The 15,423-nt window shown below is 40.6% G+C and overlaps 1 protein-coding gene across 5 annotated transcripts in view; it reads right to left on the bottom strand.

The window, feature by feature from the left end:
• Positions 1-4,011: 4,011 nt before the first annotated feature.
• The window catches only part of ADGRG6 (adhesion G protein-coupled receptor G6), a 129,766-nt gene continuing 118,354 nt past the window's right edge, over positions 4,012-15,423 (bottom strand). For 4 of the 5 annotated variants that reach the window (XM_045188849.3, XM_024551922.4, XM_045188848.3 and 1 more), the window contains 3 exons: positions 12,108-12,209; positions 11,387-11,539; positions 4,012-6,927 (listed from right to left, as the gene is read on the bottom strand). In XM_045188849.3, the coding sequence (XP_045044784.2) occupies positions 6,749-6,927; positions 11,387-11,539; positions 12,108-12,209 (434 nt within the window). In that variant the 3' untranslated portion in view covers positions 4,012-6,748. Of the gene's footprint in view, positions 6,928-9,303; positions 9,349-11,386; positions 11,540-12,107; positions 12,210-15,423 lie in introns of all 5 variants that reach the window. The other variant, XM_024551924.4, reaches the window with a different exon arrangement.

Raw genomic sequence — 15,423 nt, 5'->3', positions numbered from 1 at the left:
TAACTTCCCTAATCCTGCAGCCAGAAGCAGCCATAAAACAGTTCCCAAGCTAAGATGCTGGTGTATATTCTTGTTCATCTTAGGCTTGAGTTGGATTTAGTTCCTTTTCCAATACCATTAAAGAGAATTGAAGTTAATATAAAACTGATGTCTTTTTGTTCTTATCTCATTTGCCGGAATTATATAAAGTGACATATAGCATTTGAGTTAAAGGGTCTTGAATAGCATAATGCTAATATGTTCTCCCCGCCTTGCTTTGTATTTCTAGCCCATGTTCTGGCAAACCTACTGAAATCCAAGTCCTCTGAGATCGACTACTCCAAGATATAAGTGCACACAAATCAGGCAGACTACCTACAAATTTCAATTTAATTCCGTAAGCATTAACCAAACGCGTCCTATGTGGCTAGCAGTACGCTACTGCCTGTGCAAACAATGAGCATAAACATAACCCAGTGTGCTGGCCCTTAATATTAACATCAGGTAGAAAAGCCACACATGAAACAAAAGAAATAAAACAGTAAGAACAGAAACTACCAAGTTTAAGTGCTCTAGACATTGTAGGCACTTTACATTTATTGCTGTTAAGTGTTATTGGAGACAATATATTAGCTCTAATTTGGCAGATAAACCAATTTTCACAGAGGTAAAATAGTTTCAAATGTGTCAGATCTGTCAGCTCCTCTGGCCAGTGAAATCCTTGTAGGAAGGTTCTGTGTTTATTTTGCAACCTTCCAAAATCTAGCACGGGGTTTAGTCACTTAATACATTTGATTGATTGAGCTTTAGAACAAGGAAACAGGAAAATACTGCAGTGCTTAGCAGTCTTCCTTCTGCTCTTAGAGTATGTAAACTCTTTTTTATTTTGTTATTTTCTCACACAGTGTAAGTAGACACTATAAGAATAAATATTACAGTCATATATTAATGTAAATATCAAATACTTTATCCTCATTGACACCTTGAATTTAAAATAAAATAAAAATTATTTTAAGTAATTCAGAATAAAAATAAGTCAACCAGAATATGTAATTTAAAAATTCAAAAGACTTTGATGTGTCTGAAATTACTTGTCATCCAATTATTAACAAGTGCTTAAAATCAATCCCTAATCAATGAGTTTTGAGACTCTAGAATATTGCGTTTTTGATTATGACCTTGAAATAAACTTGTTTTTCAAAACACATCAAATAAAAATATTTTAATGAGACGATTTGGGGAATATGCATGTAAAAGCTACTCTACGGGCAAATACCACTGATTAATTTGTTTAGTTTAGCTAAGGATTCACATTCCCTGTAAAGCTGTTTCAAATCTTTTTAATTTTACTCAAATCCCCATCCTGATACCACTTTCCTTATTACGCCCAGCAGCTGAAACAAGCCTCTAAACTATTTTAACAGTTAAAGATCAGGAAGCTCACATTTTCTTCACTACCTGTCCCTTTTTCCCTCCTTGTCTAATTTAATAATCTGCTTTTCAACCTCAGAAGGAAGCTCTGACCTCTCTTGGCCAGGGCCCACCCTCTGCCTGTGGTCTCTTCAGCGGCACCCTCTCCCCCGCAGGGCCCTGCCGCATCAACCATCCTCTGTCTCCTGCTGCCTCCCCATCTCATTCACCTTCACATAGTGAATTCTGTTCACAGAACAAACAGAAAACGCAAGGCCACAAGACACCCTTCCTTTATGTTTATACTCCTTTGAACAACTAGCCATCAGCTCTTCTCCCGCTTTGCACCACATTATTTTTAACTGAAACTTTTGGGGTTACTTTGGGTAATAAAATTATATAGGTCTCGGGTGTGCATTTCTAGAACACATCACCCGTATATTGTATCATGTGTTCACCACCCCAAGTCAGGTCTCTTTCCCCCCTTTCCCCTCTCCTGCTTGCCCTATCCCCCTTTCCACTGGTAATCAATCACCACACTGTTGTCAGTGAGGGTTTTTTTTTCTTTCACATTTCTTGACATAAGGAACATTTTCCTCCTTCCACCTTCCCCTTTTCTTCCTTTCCCTCCTCCTCCTCCTCCTCAGTCTTTCCTCTCCTCCCTCCTTCCCTTCCTTTCTTCATCTTGAAAGGCTTGCTTTGTTTCTTAGCTTCTCTAACCCCCAGGCACTGGGACTCACTGCTAAGTATACAGATTTAGCACCTACCCAAAGGAGGACTCCCTGCTGTTTTGAAAGCCTTGTGGCAGGCCCACTCCTCCAAGATCCTGAGACACTGTTCCCCTAATTGCCTTCCTGTTCTAGCAACTTTCCTGAGGCTTCCTCACTCTTCCCCCTGAGTCCAGTCACTCTGCCTTCTAATTATCCCTCTACACACACCTTCCAGCTAGGACTCACCTCCCTCCCTGCCAAGAGCCTGAGTGGCTCCCTGGTACCTGCTGATAGGTGAGTCACCCAGCCAGACACTCAGCTCTTATACTGTGGCCTGGTTTGGGCTTCTTCACAGTTCCACAACCTTCTCCCACACACCCCACAATCAAGCAAACCTCAACTGTGTTCCACTCACTGCCCTGGACCTTCCAACCTCCGTGCCTGGAATGACTTTCCTCACTCCCAGCGAAGGCCAATCAGCACCTATCAAAACTTCAAAGACCAAGTCCTCAGTACTGTTTTGCTAGTTCAGAGCTTTTGTCTGAAGTTCTAGAAGCCGTTATCAAAATCTTATGGTGTTGATCCTGTCCTTGAATTACCTTCCTTCAGAAGTCTGCCCGTTCTCTGAAGGGGCCCTCTGAGGTAGAGGAGTGAACACAAGGTCCGATGCACTTGGTTTGAGTCCTCCTCTTCCCTTCTCTGTGGGCACAGGTAGTTACTTACCATCTTAAATCACCACTTTTCCCAAATGAGAGATTGGTGTAACACCAACCCCCCACAACCCCATCGCAGAATGTGGTGAAAATTACAAGAGAAAGCAAAGAAGTATGAGGTAGCCAAATACGGTTATAGATTTCATTTTTTTTTCGATCAGATCCAAATTATTTATTTTAGGCTGAAGCTGGGTATGGTAATAAAACATGTCATTTCTCCCCATTTTTTGACAGGCTATGGGAATACAAATGTAAACAGTTCAATATTTTACATTCATTCTGATTTTTCTCTAGGGAAGCAGAAAAAGAAAACTTACTTTAAGTATTCTTTTTTGAGATGAAGAGGGAGGGAGGGTGAGGGAAGGAAGAGAGAGGGAAAAATGAGAAAAAAAGTAAAGTTGGAGGGGAAGAGGGAGAGAGAAAGGGGGATAGAGATTTAATGGTTTTATACAAGAAAAGTAGAATGTTATTCAACCAAAAACACAGAAGTGCTTCAAAAACACTGTACTTATAAGACCAGTTCCTTCATATTTCAAAACACTGCAACCAGGGGTCAGCCTGCAAATGAAATGACTGGTTCCTAGCAACTCCAGGCTCTCTGAAGTAACCTGCTCATAGTTGCATCTGAAGCACCCGTCTGCCTGTTTTCTTAGCATGGCTTGGCCGGGCGTCGGGAACGTTGGCGCATCATGCAGCGGGACCGGCAAGGGCACCTCGCAGTTCAGCAGGGAGGAGGGCTGTGAGCCAAAGGCGGCCTCTGCAGGAAGGAGTTCTCTGAAATAATCACGGCAAAAGGAAGTGCGGGGGTTCTGTTCTAAATGCTGTCGTTTTCTAAGCCTCCCACAAGGAAAACAGCAACTGTAGGTGTGAGAAAACATCCCGGGACCTGACTTCTTCATAATAGTACTGATTCAGTTCCCTTCTTTGGGATGTTGAAGGCTTCCCCCGAAAGAAAACTGTATTACTTTTAATCGGCCACAGAGCTTGGCATCACATCAGTCATCTTAAAAATCTAAGACCTTCAAAATGCATTAATCTCTAGTGAACTGGATCTTTGTGACACACTCATTCTCAGTGTTTTGGCAAAGTAGCCCATGTCACTAGCTTAATTGGAGGCAGGCTATTTTCCAGCTGTCAAATAATCTTTTCCTATATGAGAGTCAGAAATAAAAACATTCACTCATGAAAGAATCGACTAATTTGGAACACAAACAACATAAGTATTTATTTGAAAAACATTTCCATTGAACTACAATGGCAAATCCACCATTAGTAGCTTCTTACTAATTCCAAATGCACTCACAGTCACTTTTATTCATCATATGTAAAGATACTGCTACAGAAACCTATTTCACAAAGTATTTAGAAAAAATATATATATACAGTCTCTGCAGTAGAAAGTTAATTAGAGTAACAAAGCCAGGTGATACAAAGCTAAGATAGACAGCAGGCCGACATTTATAAACACAAATAAATAAATATGTACAGAAGGGTCTATGAGAGCAGCGAACACGGAAAAGCTTCCCAGCACAAGTATGGGGACCCAAGGGGGATGTCTCCATGAAGACTCTAACACAGTGTGGTTTAAAGAAACAAGAGGAAAAGAAGGAAAAAAAAAGACAGTGAATTGATATTATTCTCAGAGTCAGGCTAAACTACATTTTGGCTCCACAGCTACATTCCTGTAGTTTTGTTCTGATGGGGTGAAATGAAGGTGAGAAGTGCATGCTTAGAATTGAGGGTAGAATTTGGCTCAGCCTTTGAATCCATTTGCAAATGTTTCCATTCAGCTGTTTCTTCATTTTTTCCTTACTTGGTTACTTCCTTACTTGGACATTTCTAAAGTGGAGTTGACCTTGTTGTCAAATATGACACTAAAAAAAAAAAAAGATTTTCCCAGATCTGGATAAATGTGAGTAGAAATCAAAGTCATTTTGTAGATAATCTCTTAACCACTGTTAACCTGGTAAGTACTTTGGGTAGAAATTTCACAGTAGAGAGCTAATTAAATTCTATCATGACTTTCTAAGGCTTGGGGAAAGTATATGAAGATTCAGTGACTATTTAAGATTAATTTTCATCTCTCTGTAATCTGCCAGAATAAGCAGCCTGTTCATATATGCCTACAGAAAAGAATTTGGCACTACGGTAGTGAATCTGAGTGATTTGAAGATTTTCTATTCTTCCCTCCTGTATATACCCTGTCCCTGTGACAGGCCAGCTGGGCAGTGCTCCTGTCCCCAGGACGGGCTCCATGCTGCTGCAAAATGGAACAGTAAAAAAAATCCACCACCACACGATTGTATGATTGTATCATCCACTCAAGCTGGGCAAATGGATTCATGGCTGAATATGAGCAAAAGGTGAGAGGCCCCTTAGCAGCTGCACAGCCTGAATGTTCTCCTGGGTCTCAGACTGAGAGCCACCTGCTTTCTGCACAGAGGGAAAGGCCCCCAGGTGCTCGGTTCTGGCATCTGCCTTTACGCAGATTGGCTCCAGAATGGCTCATCTTCCTAACATTTAGGCTGCCACCTCCCAGAATCTGGTACTTCCCCGATAACCCAGAGCAAATGTTAAGGGTACAACATGTACTGAGACCGACTGGTGAGAAACTAGATACAAATTCATCATTTAAGAACAATTAAAATTTGGTCTCCTAAACATTCACTAGCAAGAACATCACTCAGGATAATTTGAAAGTTAGGTAAGATGCTTGATACTATGCATGGCTTGTATGCGGAAATCTAAGCCATAAATAATATACCGTCTTATCTTGCCAGACCTCCTCTGGCTCTTATAATCAGAGGACTTATGTACAAATAGTTTCAGACTAGCAGTTGTAGACCCACATGTTTATAAATTATCTTGATTATGATAAGTCACGCATTTGTCTGTTTATATTCCTCGGAACAAAATTCTTAAAAGGGGAAGTGGCAGGCTTTTCATTCGTGCATTTGCAAACGTCTTGAAGTCTACAGAGCGAGGGCACAACCGGAGGGTCTCAATGGCTGTATTTCCTAGAAGAGAGAGACCACTACACAGAGTGTGCCCAGTGGAAATTCTCATTCTTCCCATGATCCGGGAGCTCGACATACAGTAGAGGAACACAAGCGGAGGTGTGAGAGATTCATTCTTCAACACGTTGCAGGGAGGTCCACACTAAACTTGATACACATGTGTGGGATTAATAAAAATTAATGATGACACTTAAGCTTTGTATCTTGAATAGGATAAGTGAAATAGTATAAATTTGCATGCCTTCATATTAACTAGGCCAAAATTCGGGGAATTCTTTCTTTCTTAAGTATGTTGTATTCCTGAAGGTTAAACATTTGGTATGAGAAAAAATTCCTATCCAATCGTTAGGTTAGATTTCTTTTGTATCTATGGTTGAAATTTCATTGAAAAAGAGGAAATATTGCATTCCCAGAAACTAGCACTGAGATGGGATTTGTGGGCAGCAAAAGAGTTAGAAATACCAATATGCTTTCGATTGTTGAGAAAGATTTTGATGAAGCAAATGGCCATATCCAAACCTAACTGTTAGGTGGGGTATGAATGAGCTCTAATTAATTAGGGATAAATTAGGCATAAATTTTATCCTAGTTCAGTCCCTGCCATGTCCTCTAATTTTAATGTCTCCTCCTGAGCTCTGATTAGTCTAATCCAACTATATATTTTAAAAATTCATATATCCCGTGGCTACTGAGTCACGATGCGGTCAGCACTGAAGTTTTAGTGATGATAGAAACTTCCCCATGGAAGAAATACACTGAAAAGAAAAATTCTGAATTTCACAAAAGCCTTTTTAACCAAGTACATTCCTCATATATATGCGGTTACCTAGGTGATGGCATATTTCCACCTGCTAGTCACAGTTTTCACTGCTTGCAGACCAGATTTCTGCAGACTGATGCCTCTTTCTTGTGTTAAAGACTAAAACTTCGTGCTGTGGCTGAAGGTGTCTGACATGATAATATTTTTATAGAAGTTATCTGAATGAGCATTGCAATACCCCTTGACCTTATCAATGACCTGATGGACAGGGATGATTGATGTTTGTTCTCCATCAGCATGGGTCAGTTTCGACGAAGACTTGTCCACGGACGCATTGTCTGTAAGAAATTAACACAGGAAATTAGGCTGCCAGAAGAGCTGGGGATGTGCCTAAGGGCCACCACACTGGACACTGTATATTGTACATTAAAACAGGACACAGAGGAAATGGAGCTCTGGTTCTTAGGCGAGGTAATAGGCAGCACTAAAATGTCATGTTTTTTGTCTTCAAAGTGCATTCCTATGGATAAATCAATGTTTACTTGCCTTCTAGTAATTTGTTGGGGTTTAAGAAATGTTCCTGTAAAAAAAAAAAAGAAAGAAAGAAAGAAGTGCTCCTGTAGTGGTATATTTCAAAGAGCCGATGAATAGAATATTCAGAAAATTGCTGCAAAGAAAAAGATGTGGCAAAGGCTCAAAAGAAGTAGTGACAGATTATGTAGCAAATGAATGGAAAGATGCTGGAATGTTTATGGAGGAAGTGATATGATGTCTAAGGTATGTTTTCAAAATAATACAGGGAGGGAAAAATGGGTAGGTGATTATGAGTTGATAGGTACACGGAGACTCATTATACTATCATCTCTGCTTTTTATATGTATATTTGATACTTTTTATAATAAAAAATGTATACAATATAATTTAAAGGATCTTTAGAATAAACAGTGAATGAAAACAAACATAGAAGCCTATTTTGAATACATTTTACCTTGTAATGGTTTTTACCTTGTAAAGTGATTGGAATATAGAAAAAGAATCTTTTATTAATTATGTTAAAATTATAGAAATTAAACATGTCTAACAGAAATATTTAAGTATATGTTCTTATTAACTGTGCTACACTATCAGAATTATATTATTGCTGACAGCAATATCAGAGCAATTGATAATAAAAAGGACTGCTAAATACATTTTCGTTCTAAATCCCCCAACGTCATATATTTAACTACTTTTTCCCTAGACTCAAAAGCTTCTAAAATTGGCTCAGATTGTGCTCTGACACTCAATTAAGCTCTATTATCTACAAACACATATGGCTGTCTTCACGTTAAATTAACCACAGAGATTTCACACTGATGAAGGAGCAAAGACAGCCTTGTACAAAGTACTCGTTCCCTACAGTTCTATCTTCCCTAGTCGCTGTGGAAGAGGCAAAAACTCTACCATGAAAATCTGCTTCTAGGAATCATGGCTCTAAAATTGGAATGCTCACTTCTAGCCATTTTTTTTGTTTGCTTTGAGTAAGTTAGACCCAGTATGAGCAAAAACGCGAACAATTCTCCAGTAATTGTAAAGCCATCATTATTACATATGCTATCTTTGGAAAGAACCCACAATGTTCAAATGTTACCTTGAGTTGGAACAGACACTAAAAAAAAAAAAAAAAAAAAGGCTGAAATAGGAAACAGTGTGCCCATCCCACACTAATGGGAGCAAGAGAGAGTGGACGGTTGATGGAAGAAGGGGCAGACTGAAGCAGCCAGAATGATCACGTCCCAGGCCTGGTGAGAAAAAGGCCCAGGTCCTTCACTGTATCAAGCCCCTCCTGCTTTCCGCTCTGGGCAAGCAGATTGAGTCTCCTTTCTTTCAGTTCATGTAGTCACTAGCCACTGGTTTTCTGCTGGGGATTTTCCTATTGACATATCTCAGTAATGAACAATTTTTGCTTGATAGTTTTAGAAAATTAAGCATCCTCAAAGAAACTTCAAGGACATATTCATTCTGCTTCACTGATAACTTCAGGGGCATGTACCTTTTAGAGATTTTGACCAGTTCCATTCCCAACATGTGACCCATTTTATGGGTCTTCACAGTCTAATAAAGTAAAATTCTGAGCAAGGGTTGTATATCCATATTTATGCTATTCCCAGTCCTTTGGCTAGATTATTATCACAGTATGGGCAATATAGATTTTGATTAGAGCTGCAAGTTTGAAAACCAGGGGCTAGGGACATGAACTATTATTTGACCTATGCTGAGATTTTAAGCAGATAAAAATCCTCAAAAAGCAGCCTTGAAATCAACAATTTCTCTTTATGACTTCTATGAATGTACCATGACATATCCAGTAATTCATCATAGCAGTGAAAAGTAAAGAGTTGTACCTTCCACCTTTCCCACACAAACCTGTCAAGTGCTGCGTTTGTGGTGGTGGTTACTTCACTTGACAGGAGACTGACTAACCACAGAGCATGGTACACTTCCTAGAAGGCACGGCTTGCAGACCCCCATGCAGACAAGAGCCAGCACAGCAAACACATTTCTGGAAATTTCAGAAATCCCAGCTCAGGGCAGGAAGGTCATTGTGCTCGCTAAGTATTATAAAGAACAAGCAATTTTGCTGGTGCAGCAGAGTCTTAGTTTCATTCATGCAAATATTTTCTTATTACCTTGCAACAAACTCATGCATTCAAAAAAGAAAAACGTAAGTTTACCTGAATGATCCACTTTTGTTGAGGAATGGTCTTAGAAGACATTATCTACACCATAAACATATGAATTTCTAGATCAATTCCAAGAAATAAACCGACTAGATAGCCACGATGATATGCAGCGAGTCTATGCGTACTCCAAGGGACCCCAGTGCCCAGCCGGTCCCGCTGAGGACCGGCTGGGCAGCAGAAGGCTGCCGCCGCCCAGCAGGTCAGGGGATGGGAGACCAGAATTGGGTATATCATACAAGTACGGCAGACAGCCGACTATAACCTTATGCCAGTTGACAAGGGCCCACTCGACACCAAGAGTTTCATTATGACAAACTTACATTAATGAATTCTTTAAAAAATATGCAAAATTTTTCTTTGGTTTCTCCATTTCTGCATTTCCTTTCATCATTTAGTGAGTTTTCCCCAGGGTCCTTAAGACTTTCAAGTATTTCATGCGTGGTCCCCAAATGGCCCCTGTTCCAAATTATCTACCTTTTTATCTTCTCTCCTATTTTTATAATGACATTTCTTGAGGCTAACTGTTAAGAGGAAAACAATTCAATAGGTCTAATCCTACCCTTTCTTAACTGACATACGGTATAAACTATTTGTATTTTAGAAGGGGACACCAAATGTGTACTTAACTTTAAGGTCGATCATATTAAGTGAAAAATTCATTCATTATAAATAAAAGGTATTTTGTGCCAGGAAAGTACCCATTAGGTAGAATAATCTGTTAGATTATCTCTAACATGTATCTAACAGATAACACCTGTTGTTAATTTTCTTACACAAGTATTTCCAGCAGGGGTGCACAGGCTTTTAGTTTTAGGCAAAACTGTGTACAAAACTCAAAGGCTGTACCTTATTCTGGAAGAGAGTTTATGGCTTTTATTAAATTACCAAAAGTATCTTTGACTCCAAGAATCTCCTAAACTGTTCCAAGTTTTCAGATTATTTTTCTCTAATTAGTTTTGGAATCAACAAACTCTCCATACACTCGAACATCTTTCTGCAGTGCTTTCTTGAATCCCAGGCAGTGGCCACTCCTGTGGTGGGGCAGACAGGTGTGTGAGCAGGGACAGGTGGAAGGATGCAAACATACGGAAGGACACTGGGAAGTCAAGTGTTTGCTGCGTGAGCACCTACACATCACGCAACATGCTGGCTGTCTGCCAACAGCCAAAGATGAATCTTTTCTGTGCTATTCACCTCTGTTTATGTTCAACAGCTCAACAAATTCAAAATTAAAAAGTGATTCCCAGTATCCTTTTAGAAGCACCTTTTATTAGCAAAGTGCTGGGTGATGTGCTAACAGCTGTTTGCCTAAGGTTCCATTAGTATTTAAAAGTAGCAATTCTGCTATTCTCCTTTGAAATTATTGAAAGATTATACCTTATCTCACTGGTCACTGGCTCTCAAGTACTGCAAACTCATCTTTATTCCCATGTTCTCTTCAGGACTGTTCATTACATGCTGTTAGAACACGTGGTCATTGTAAACATCATGAGGATACAGGAGATCAACAAAGATGAGGCTTTTCTCACCTTCCTGTGTCCCTTTCTAAATATGGTGTCCTCTAGTCTTTCATATTTTCTGTTTTTGTTTAATCAGTGATTTAAACAGAGTTGCCAATACCTTCAATGGTTAATGATTTAGTTCTTAAGAGTAATATACACCCTGTTTCTTCCTATTTCCATGCAAACTTGCCAAGTAACTTTCATGCTATGCTGAAATAATCTGCAACTCAATTTCTATACACAATTTTAAAATAAAATATATAACTTATTAAACAAGATACTCTGATTTTTTTAAGAGAACTAAGTTTTGAATCAAAGGAAGTTACAAAAATATTCAGAGTCAATGATACCGTGGCTATGTAGATTCAATGCAGGTTATAAAATCTAAAAAAAGACAACATATTCACACAGGTGCTGAATAAGGTCTTCAAGTAGATTTTGATTTTCATACATGTAAGACAAGCACCCAGATGGGCATGGTGATCTACCCATCTCCGTGATACGCTGATCTTCACAATGAACACGTGCTGAGAACTGCATAGGAGAACTTCACCACGGCCAGAAGGACTCACCGGTGTGACCATTCCTTTTGTAGTGGGTGGGACCGCTGGATTTCGACTTGGAGGTAAGGTAGGTTGAGTTGGAACCAATGGAGCTTGAGGACAACGATTTCCCCAGATTATCAGAGCTTTTCTTGATGGTATTGGTAGCTGTCTTACTCCAGTCTGAAAGAAATGACATCTCTGCGTGAATCTGCTGTGGGGGGAACGTGTTCTGGCCTGAAGAATCGCCACTGCACTATTTAAGTAACACTTCCAGAGCGTTCGATGTAAACAATAATAAACTGAAGAAACAGGTAAGTTTCTTACTCTGACCCTGTGTCAAGTATTGTTTAAAACCCCACTTTAACATCCTCATGCTGAGAAGCAAGCACTGATGGTAATTTTAAAAAATGTAATACTTTTCTTCAGGTTTTTCTTTTATAGTTGAGAAAAATCTCTTGGTCTAATGAGGACTTCAAAAACATGGGAAGGTACCAGTGGCTTCTTGGAACCTCTGGATATCTGAGTTGCTAAGATAGACATAAAACCTCGAGCAACTCAACCTGTGTGGACTTCGTGTTCTCCTTTACCAAAGAGAGGGGTTGGGCCTAGAGTCCTCCGACCCCTTGCATCGTAATACCCTCAGGCTCCGTAGCCCACCTTCATAACTTTCTGGCAATGGAAAGCAAGTGACAAGCGTTTCCCACTACTGCTGTTAGATGTGCAAACCAATCACCGGCATGCCCCTCACCCGAGTTGTCGGCCAGCCGCAATCTTCCACAGCACAGATGCCGCCTCCACTGTTTCTGAACGTTCTCCTTCATAGCACAGTGGAAAATAAATATAAACAAGCCTGCGACAAAAGGAAATGTAAGCATTCAGGCTCATGGACACATTTTTAAAGATAAATCTTACGAAACACATGGATTCACTTCAACTTAAGCTTTTTATACATCTGAACCGCTTAGCAGAGAAGGTATGACGGAACCTTGAATTATTCGACAGGTGTTCTGCTCCTTCAGAAAAGAACGCAGAGGCTCAGATAAAACCAGAACTGTCACTTGTATCTGATTCTGTCTTCGCCGGCTGTGTGCAGCAGGCCTGTGCTGGGGTGTGCTAAGTCTCAGAGTAGGGGGTCGATTCTCTCCCACACTCAGAACCTCTCAGACCCAGGGCCTGCGGGCTGATCCACCTTCCCAGGGAGTAGGGGGACCTTCACCTTTGCACTCTGACTGAATCTAGCTGCTTTCCAAAGCCTCCCCACACCTACAGCCCCCAATTCCCTGTGGGGTTTGCTAATACAAAAAATCCCTCGAGTAAGTGAGTAAATATGCCCTGCACCACTGGAATGTGTGAATCACCAACAACGTGTGTACACAATTTGAACTGGTTAACAGACCCTTTTAAGTTTTTAAGAGGTGGTGGCAGTTTCAGAGGAAAGAGCCCAGCTGCGCGGAAGCCCCAGTTAAGGTCAACAGAGAGCAGGGATGAAAGAGGCTGTGCTGAGAGGTGGGAGGCCACTCTGCCTCAGCTTTGCTCTGGTAGCCGGGGCAGAATTTGCAGAACTGGTTCCTGGAAGCATTTTTGTCGCACAGCTGAAAGTGCAGGTAACCTTGTGTTCTTAAACAACTGTTGAACAAAGTCACAGATTAGAGCTGAAAGAGATTATAAACTCCAACTGAGGACTTTTGTTCCGACACACTAACCCGGGCATTACCCGTCTAGGGCCTGGCATTGAGCGAATGATTCTCTGTGTTGAGGGAAGAAGGTGAAATTTGCTAGGTGTTGCCCCTTAACACTCAGGTTTTTGTTTCTTTGAATCACAAATGGTGTATTTTTATTATCCAGATGTCCCCAACTCAGTAGTCCTTATAAATGTCATACATGCTGGAAGGAAAATTTCAGAGGTGTTTTGAGGACCCCGGAAGAGAGAACCGTTCCTCAGATTTGCTTTCTGGCCTTCCTGGGATGCTAAAAGGTGAATTGCTTTGAGGCTCTCACGCTGACCACAGCCACAGAGGAAGAGGTTAAACGGAAGAGAAAACGGACTTCACGAGAGCATTTTTTAGACCGTGCAGCGCTGCTGTAAACCATAATTAATTATGTGGCATTGGATGACATGCCTAGTTTTAAACAAGGGCATTTGCCTGTAAACATGTAGGCATCCAACAAGTCTAAGAGCCATTGGTGTATAAACTAGAGGACGAATCTGGTACATCGCCTCTAAAACTAGGTAACAGAAGAAAAGTCATTTCCATTCCCCATCTCCCACTCTGAACTGTGATGCAGTAGGACATGATTAGATAATAGGCATGGAAAGTTAGAATTCTTAGGAATGAATATGTTTTAAAATCCCAAGGCAGTATGAAGATTCTTTTGTCATGAGACACAGTTCCCTTTTAAATAAGAATTGAACTCTCATAACAAGTTGTTTTACCCTTTGGGATAACTAGCTCTTTTCACCTGAATTCAAGTTAGGTAATAAATACACCAAAATTCTTCCAGGACAAACATCCCTGGCAGAGTCCCACCATAGGAAACAGGGTATGCATGCATCTGGAAAAAGCGCATGTACACAGTGTGTTAAGAAATTGTAACTCTTCAGGAGGGAGGAGGAGAAAACACAGCAGGAGAGCCAAGGCACTTGGAGGCCAAAGTGAGAAAACAGAGGGTTATTCCCTCTTCAATTTTGAGGGGTCCCCCCCATCTACTTGCAGATTTGGGTGCAAAAGCAGAACTAACACCAGAAGGGTTCTACCCTGACATCCCAGGGGATGTGTTGGATTTCTCACCCCCAGCTCTACTTCCTTTCTGTCAAATGTTTTCTCTTTGAGGCTCTTCCTATCAACCACATGGCATCACTAAAGCTCTTCCTAACACCTGGAAAAATATGATCTCTACCTTTCTTAGCTGTGACTGGGGACCATAATAATCAGCCTTTACCTTTCATTGTGTCTTACAGCTTTATTTAACTGACCAGGGAGTAGGGAACAGGGTTCAGAAAAATTGGAAGTAAAATGGCTCAAAAGATTGAACTCAGAGTTAAAGCCTTGACTTCATCTTGACAGGCTAAGCACGAGTTTCACAAAATCTTTATATCTCATGAAACAGAGTTCACGAAGGTCTTTTATTTGGTGAACTACAGCCTGAAAAACCACCAGTCTGATGACTTGAAGCCAACGTTTCTTAATGATAGTTTCTTCAGATTGGTAATGAACAGATTCCTGACAAGTCATCCCATCCTCACCCTGCCTTCTCTTCCCTTACCTCCACCTTCCATTAACGAGTGGTATCTGCTCACGTAAAAAACAAAATACAGCCATATGTGAATTCAAAATGCCTTAATTCTTGGGCAATTTTATAATTTCCTCATTTAAAATAAATGACATTTTCAACTGTGATGGAGGAAGGGTGTGCTAAGTATGTAAGAAAGCGGGCCTGCCTATGGGTCCTGTTAGGGAGGAAAATAAGGAAGCTACTTCCTCAAAGCCTCCTAGAGAAGCAGACCCCAGGCCAAGGGTGGGTCAGCAAGGACAGCGAAGGGATGCCTAAGAGTGCTCCAAACTTGGAGTGACAAGCAGTCTGAAAAATCTCAAGTGATGGGTTTGGTTTTTTATACCTCGTCCCTTCACCTACCGCAGGACGCATTCAAATAGCATGTTTTCGGGGGAAGCCTATTTGTAAGTATTGGCATTATACTCACTGTAGATTATATGGGCTTGTGTTCCATCTTCATCTTTATAAGAGCTGTTTAACCATTTACTTAGGAAAAAAAGAGAGCATCTTAGCCACAATGTTTTGGCTGGGAATCAGGCTCCCACACAGGCTCCCTCATTCCCTTTGGTTGCCTCTGGCAAAGATATGTGACTTTCTGGGGGCAGATGTAAAATGATTGGCCAAAGGGATGTTCTCAGATCTTTAGCCTCATTATCAAAAGTTTTAAAAAACTGTTTCCCTTGGATGTGAAATGAATGCTACACAGAGAAATTTGGGGTAGCACATATTGTCATTCTTATACTGCTCTAAAAGGTCACTTTCATGAAATCTGGTGAAGAAAAAACAAGACG

This window comes from Desmodus rotundus, chromosome 11 (assembly GCF_022682495.2).
Source record: "Desmodus rotundus isolate HL8 chromosome 11, HLdesRot8A.1, whole genome shotgun sequence".
Taxonomy (NCBI): Eukaryota; Metazoa; Chordata; class Mammalia; order Chiroptera; family Phyllostomidae; genus Desmodus; species Desmodus rotundus.
The sequence above is the reverse complement of the archived record's forward strand: the minus strand, read 5'-3'. Positions and strand labels throughout refer to the sequence as shown.